Source organism: Cydia amplana, chromosome 25, assembly GCF_948474715.1.
Source record: "Cydia amplana chromosome 25, ilCydAmpl1.1, whole genome shotgun sequence".
NCBI classification, from domain to species: Eukaryota; Metazoa; Arthropoda; class Insecta; order Lepidoptera; family Tortricidae; genus Cydia; species Cydia amplana.
Genome location: NC_086093.1, coordinates 8,019,315 through 8,026,756, shown reverse-complemented (window position 1 = coordinate 8,026,756; position 7,442 = coordinate 8,019,315). Strand labels below are relative to the sequence as shown.

At 37.2% G+C, this 7,442-nt stretch overlaps 1 protein-coding gene across 1 annotated transcript; it reads right to left on the bottom strand.

Moving 5' to 3' along the window:
* Nucleotides 1–3,121: 3,121 nt before the first annotated feature.
* On the bottom strand, nucleotides 3,122–7,236 carry LOC134659816 (uncharacterized). Its single transcript, XM_063515521.1, has 2 exons — nucleotides 6,301–7,236; nucleotides 3,122–3,217 (listed from the first exon to the last, which is right to left on the bottom strand). The coding sequence occupies exons 1-2, from the start codon at nucleotides 7,219–7,221 to the stop codon at nucleotides 3,197–3,199; spliced, it is 942 nt and encodes a 313-aa protein (XP_063371591.1). The 5' UTR covers nucleotides 7,222–7,236; the 3' UTR covers nucleotides 3,122–3,196.
* Between the last annotated feature and the right edge of the window lie 206 nt (nucleotides 7,237–7,442).

The window sequence follows — 7,442 nt, the reverse complement described above, 5'->3', positions numbered from 1 at the left end:
TATTATTACCACAGAATAAGTAATAGCATAGAGAAATAAGTAAGACAAGAGTGCTCACTCCATACATCAGTTCAGACTATTAATTTCAGTGTCTACATCTAGCATCGAGTAGCGGAACTATCAGTACTGCTATTTGACAATAGATGTAGCACCGACCGGAAAGTCTTATCTCAACAGCATAAGACTTTCCGGTCGGTGCTACATCTATTGTCAAGTAGCAGTACTGATAGTTCCGCTACTCGATGCTAGATGCTAATAGTCTTTTTGGTACTAAAACTGATGTATGGAGTGAGCACTCTATGTATTTTTTTCTCTATGGTAATAGTACCGTACAGAAAAGACACTTCCTACAAAACCGAAGTTTGACAGCGATTCAGGGTCGAATCATGATATCCCTTTCTAACTTATGGCACTATCCCTTTCGGCTATTTAGGGTTGTCAAAATTCAAGTAAATATCTGTGGTCGTGCACGCAAAGGGACGTCAAGTTGTGTCAACCCTAATAATTGCTCGGAGCAATGCTGAGCCGAACGGAGCCGAGTTATCCTGAGTTGTTATTATGAGAAAGACAGAGAACATATCATGCGTTAGAGTGGGACAACGTTTTAGTAATCTAGTAATATTATTGTATATTTTGTGTAGTGTACCTAAATAGTGCATAATTTGAAGGGTCCACGGAAAGAACATGTCTATAGTCACATTTTTCGAAAAATGAGATTTTAATGTCAAATCTCAAAGCTCTTAATGAACTATTAGTTATATCTTTTGCTACCACTGTATAATAAATGTAACAACTTTATTTTTAGTTAAATAATACCTGGTCACGGAATTACCATACGTTTTGACATTGTTCCAAATTTTAAAACCGCGATTACTCAAAATGTCACTAGTGTGACTAGACATGTTCTTTCCGTGTACCCTTCATTTGATAAACTCTTGTTTGATAAACATTTCTTTTAGGGGAAATATATTCAGTGAAAAATGTACCATTTTGTGTTATTTCAAAGTTGATATCGTCGGGTGACAAGCAAAAGTTACTAAGTACTATCAAACAATTAAATTAACAATGCACTTTATTACCCTTTATTGGTTTAGTTTAGTTTAACACGGTTTATAGTCCAATAATTTCAATGGTGTTAGTTAGTGACTGTTAATTGTCACCCGACGATATTAACCCAAAAGTCGATAGTTGAAAAGTAAAAGTATATCGTACACTTTTTTCTGAAGACGTTCTCGTATCAAATAAAATAAAACTTTATGTAAATAATTTATTTACCACTGGTACATTAAATTCGAAATAATTCTTAACAGTACCTATTTTCAATACAAAAATATATAGGTACATATAAACATTAATGATTACAAAAATTATGTTTGATTATGATATAAAAAATGTATAATAAAAAAAACCTCTTGTTTAAATATAAAAATTATTGCGGTGATCATACAGTAAGTATTACAGAAAAAAGTGCTCGGAAATTTCACAGGAAACTATATAATTACACTTTTATTTCGGAAATGGAAAATTTCGATTTCCATACAAAAATATGAAATGAAAAATGAAAAACACATGGTGTTAGGCTTCTGACAAAGCTAAGAAGCCGCTATTTGTCGAGATAACGTTTGATAATGATACTTTGAACTTAGCTTTTTTTACGCTATATACAGGATATCAGGAAACATCGACTATCCAAAATAACCCAAGAAAATTAGAAAAATCTGTTAGGCTACAAATATTAATATAATAGGAGTGTCTACAATTTAAAATAAGGATAGAACTAAACGAAGGTCGACCAGTATTTAGTTATTAAGGATCATTAAAAAAATATTACTCGTTAGAGGGGCGCGCGGGGAGGGGCGGAGGGGAGGGGTATTACTTACCGCGAAATCCGTTTTTCGCAAATCGCGGGGATCTTTCTCTTTTACTCCAAACTAAGGCGTAACTAGAGTGACAGAGAAAAATGCCCGCAATTTGCAAACTTCTATTTTCACGGTTATAGCCCAGATTTTGATCATATTTGGTATCTTTGAATTTAACTTTGTTCATCCATTCTGGGCGGAATAAATATGAAATCCCAATTTGGGATACTAAAAAATGTACCTATGTATTTTTTACGTTGAATTACGAAAATACCATACATTTCGTTAAGTTTTTCTCGTGAAAGTGCGCGTATATTGTACAGTCAACTGCAATTATATGTTACACACGAAGGCCGCAAAAATATCTGACACGATCTAATTTGTAGAGCCATAAGAACGTGACACATTTTTGCGGCCTTCAAAGAGTACCTAACATATTCATGAACCTATAACATATTATTGCAGGTGACTGTACAGAAAAGGGAAATATAAGATGACTGTAAAAGTATAGGGAACACCTCAATGAAACAACAAGATCGAGCAATGACTGTCTGTTTATTTTTAGAGGCGGGTAGCTCTCACCAAGTATCCTTACCCACATATACATAATATGACATCTTCCCTTTTCAAAAACAAAAAGAGAAAAAAAAATTAAATATCAAATATCATGCAACATGTTTTTTTTTTTTACATTTTTGATTTTATATTAATATGACATGACATGACAGACTTCTGAAATAAATTTAATTATTTTACAGTCTCTATTAATAATAGCTAGTATGTACTTAATTGTAATTGCATAATAATAACAAGTAACATACAAACATAACACACGGAATAATTGCACATTAGGTTAACAATGTGTTTGGTTTTATAATAACAAAAGTACGTTTTCCATAATAAGTAATATTACTTCGAACATATAATTTCAACAACTCTCATTCACAATTAACTGCATGAATGTCAGATACTTATTTAAAATATACAATAATGAACTTCTCCCCATCATTACATTAATGTTTTAAGGATTATCTACTTAAAACAATATTTTACATTACTAATAACATAAAAACTTACATGCGTACTTAATACATACTAACTAGTTCATGCAGCATACCTACACATAAAATAGTATTGCAGTTTTATTTACTACACGTTAATTAAGTTTTACTTATAGGCTGATTTCAATGCTTATTACGACAAATAAGTTGTTTATAATTTGTAATGAATACAATAGGTATTCTATGTTGATTATTTTAGTACATAGAAGTTATTTGGGATGCGTCTCCCGTCCTCCGTTGAGCATAGACATCTGTTGTTAGATCCAGTTACCCCATCTATCTGGAGCCCTCACTATCCTGCCGGAACGAGTAACAATATTATTACCGTTAGTTGGTATTGGTACAGTGTTGTTTACAATGTGCGGGGCAGCGCTTGATAACGGGGACGGCATTACGTCATCTAAATCAAAGAATAAATCCATATCAGGCGAGTCACTTCTGTGCGGCGAGTCGCTAATAATATGTCGACGATTTCTAATTATTTCGTTACCGTTTAACAATTTAATTTTATAACTGCGTGGGCCTAAAACTTTTGATATAGTTCCAGATGACCAACCTTTTTTATTTGGATCCAATAGAACTTTAACCTTGTCCGCCACTGATAAACTAGGCAAGTTTTTAGCGTTACGATCGTAGTATTTTTTCTGTATGTGCTTTTTATTAAGTAACTTATTTTTTACGTAGTTTTGAATTTTTGGTTTTAATAGCTTTGGACACATTGGAATTATACTTCTCATTTTTCTACTTTGCAGGAGTTGAGCTGGCGATGCTAAATCATTAGATAAAGGCGTATTTAAATATTCTAGAAGGCCCAGCCTGTAATCGGTGCGATTTTCACTCGTTTTAATTATAATATTTTTAACAGTTTGAACTGTCCTCTCTATCTGACCGTTAGACTGTGAATATCTTGGAGACGACTTTTTATGAGTGAATTGCCATTCATCAGCAAATTTTTTGAAACTTAAAGATGTAAACTGTGGTCCACCGTCTGACATCACTATGCTAGGTATCCCTTGGCGGCAAAATATATCTTTAAGTGATGATATTACGTAATCAGATGTTGTTGACGACAGCCTAGTAATTTCAATAAACTTGCTGTAGTAGTCGACTAATAATAAATAGTCAACCCCTTGTGTCTGAAACAAATCCACGCCTATCTTGACCCACGGTTCATCTGGAATTTCATGTGGAATCAATTCTTCCTTTTGATTATTTTTTCTATGCGACAAACAGATGTTACAATTATTTATCAAATTATCTATGTCATTAGTGATGCATGGCCAAAACATTATTTCTCTCGCTCGTAATTTACATTTTTCCTTGCCCATATGTCCTATATGTAGTTTTGTTAACATATCCTTTCTTAGGGACCTAGGTATGACTATCCTATCACCTTTCCAAACTAACCCCTGTGCCACAGTTAACTCATCCCTGTACGTCCAATAGGGCCTTAATACGTCAACTAAATCTTTTCTATCATCCGGCCACCCTTTTAAAATACATTTTCTTAACTGCACCAATTCGTCGTCGGTATCAGTTTGTTTTTGTAACGCGACAAACTGGTGGTCGGTGAAGTGGTCGACGGCGACCACGGCCAGCGCTCGCTCCACAGCACACACCTCGTCGTGCAGCGCCTCGCGGCCAGCATGCTCAACGCTCGCGCTCGGCTCGTATGCGCGCGACAGCGTGTCCGCTATATACAGATGTTTACCCGGCTTATATACCAATTTAAACGTATAACGCTGCAACCTTAATAACATTCTTTGTAAGCGAGATGGCGAGTCCACTATGGGCTTTTTAATTATACTAATTAATGGTTTATGATCGGTCTCGATCGTAATATCCGATCTTCCATATATGTACGGATAAAATCGCTCACATGCAAACAAACAAGCATACAATTCCTTTTCAATCTGAGCGTATCGTTGCTCCGTTTTGGTTAACGACTTGGAAGCATAGCATACGGGTAGGTTATGTTGCATCAGACAACAGCCAAGGCCGCTTTTACTCGCATCTACTGAAACAGTTATTGGCTCATTCATGCTATAATACTGTAACACTGGTCTCTTCATCAAGCATTCTTTAAGATCATTAAAACATCTACTCTGAGACTCATCCCAATGCCATTCAACTTCCTTTTTTAATAACTCTCTTAATGGTTGAGTCTTATCTGATAAGTTTGGTATGAACGTTCCCACGTACGTAATAAGCCCTAGAAATCGTTCAATATCTTTCCTATTCATGGGTGTAGGCATATTTTTTATTGCTGTTATGTGTGAGTCATCCGGACTCAGACCGTCCTTTGTTATGCGATGTCCTAAATACTTTATCTCTTGCAAACCAAACCGACATTTATTTCTATTAAGCTTAAGGTTCACTTTCACACACCTCTCTAACACATTTTTCAACCGCTGATCATGCTCTTCCTTAGTACGGCCATACACCAATAAATCATCTATGTACATACATACCCCTTCAATATCATCAAAATTTTCATATATCTTTTTGTGAAACACTTCAGACGCAGAACAGATTCCATATGGCATTCTTAAAAACTTGTACCTTCCAAAAGGCGTGTTAAATGTACAATACCTACTAGTATCGTCTAGCCGCACCTGCCAGAAACCTGAGCTCGCGTCAAGGGTACTAAAGTACCTCGCGCCTGACAAATTTGACACAATCTCATCGATGGTTGGAAGTCGAAAGTGTTCCCGCTTTATAGCGTTATTTAGCTCTTTTGGATCCAAGCAAATTCGCAAATCTCCGTTAGATTTTTTAACTACCGTTATGCTACTAACCCAGTCCGAAGGACCCTCAACTTTAGCAATTATATCCTGAGCCTCCATCTCTATCAACTTATTTTTTACCGCATCTTTTATCGCAAATGGTAATTTCCTCGGTGCATGAATGACCGGAACCGCATCTGATTTTAATTGAATTTTATACTCGCCAGGAAGACATCCTATACCATGAAAAACATCATTGTATTCGTTTATAAAATCCGGAATATTATCATTAGCCTGCTCGACAGACATAACTCGCCTGACCAAATTTAGCTCTTTACACGCATCCCGTCCCAGTATCGGCGAGGAATTTAAATCAACAATTTTAAACTGTAATACATATAAATCATTTTTGTATCTGACTCGTAAGAAAATCTTTCCTATGACATTAATACCAGCACCCGAGTATTCAGTCAGTCTTGTATTTGTTTTTAACAAATCCTCACTCGAAATACCTAATTTTATCAAATAATCTTTGGGGAGTATGTTAACCTCTGCTCCCGTATCTAATTTAAAACACACAGGTACATTATTTATTTTTAATTCCGTGTTCCACTCCTCACAACAGTCACAACATCGGTTTTTAATATTATTTACCTGGTCCTCGGACTCTTCCACCATGTACACCCTGCACATCCTGGCAAAATGATTCGGTCTGGAACATTTCATGCAGCTCCTGCCATATGCCGGACAGTCGTACTTCTTGTGAACGCCGCCGCACTGGCCGCACCCGCCTCCGCGATGCGCGTACGGCGCGCGGTGCTGAGCGCCGGCCGGGCCCGCCGCGCCCGGCGCGCCGCCACGCCCCGAGCCAGGCGCCCATCCGCGCCCGCGCCATCCTCGTCCGGTACCCGTCCTACGACTCGATTTTGCCTCGACTCTTGCACCTGACCGACTCGACTCGTACACTTCTTTGTTAGCTACCGCACAGACTTCGTTACCTTTATTCTCACTTGTACACTCTCGTTTAATGTCCTCCGAATACATTTTCGACACTATGGCAGCCCGACATATTTCTAACGCTTTGTTTAGCGTTAGGTCGTCCTCGCGTAGCAACCGCTCCCTAATCGCTGCGCTCACGATTCCGCATACCAGCCTATCTTTTATTAATCCGTCGTTTAGGGTACCAAACTCGCATGACTGAGCCAATTTTCTCAATTCAAAGACGTACTGGTCTATGGACTCATGTTCACCTTGTTGACGAGTAAAAAACCGATGACGCTCGACCGTTACGTTTTTTTTCGCTTTAAAATGATTATCGACTAGAGCTATTACGGCCGCTAGTGTTGTACATTTCGTCGTACTTTGTTCTATTATCTCACGGCACTGTTCCCCTACGACGTGTAAAAATATGTTCATTTGTATTTCTTCCGTTTTCTTATTAAGTTCGCATGCCTTCACGTATATTTGAAAACCATTCTTCCACTTCTCCCAAGATTCACACAAACTGCCGAACGCCATATTGGTTACATTTTCCTCAAACTTAAACGGCAACGGGGGAGTAAGAACCGATTCCATCTTGGTTTTTTTTCCGAATTTCTTACAATCTTAACTTTCTTTTTGTCTTCCGCTTTCTAATTTATCACTTTTTATCACTTTTTATCACTTTAACCGGCTGCGCCATGTAAAAGTATAGGGAACACCTCAATGAAACAACAAGATCGAGCAATGACTGTCTGTTTATTTTTAGAGGCGGGTAGCTCTCACCAAGTATCCTTACCCACATATACATAATATGA

What these genes read in the sequence shown, in the direction of transcription:
- LOC134659816 (XM_063515521.1), bottom strand. Translation starts at nt 7,221, where the DNA reads ATGGAATCGGTTCTTACTCCCCCGTTGCCGTTTAAGTTTGAGGAAAAT. An exon ending in TGGAAGAGTCCGAGGACCAG is followed by an intron (nt 3,218 to 6,300) that starts GTAAATAATATT and finishes TCGTTCCGGCAG; the next exon opens with GATAGTGAGGGCTCCAGATA.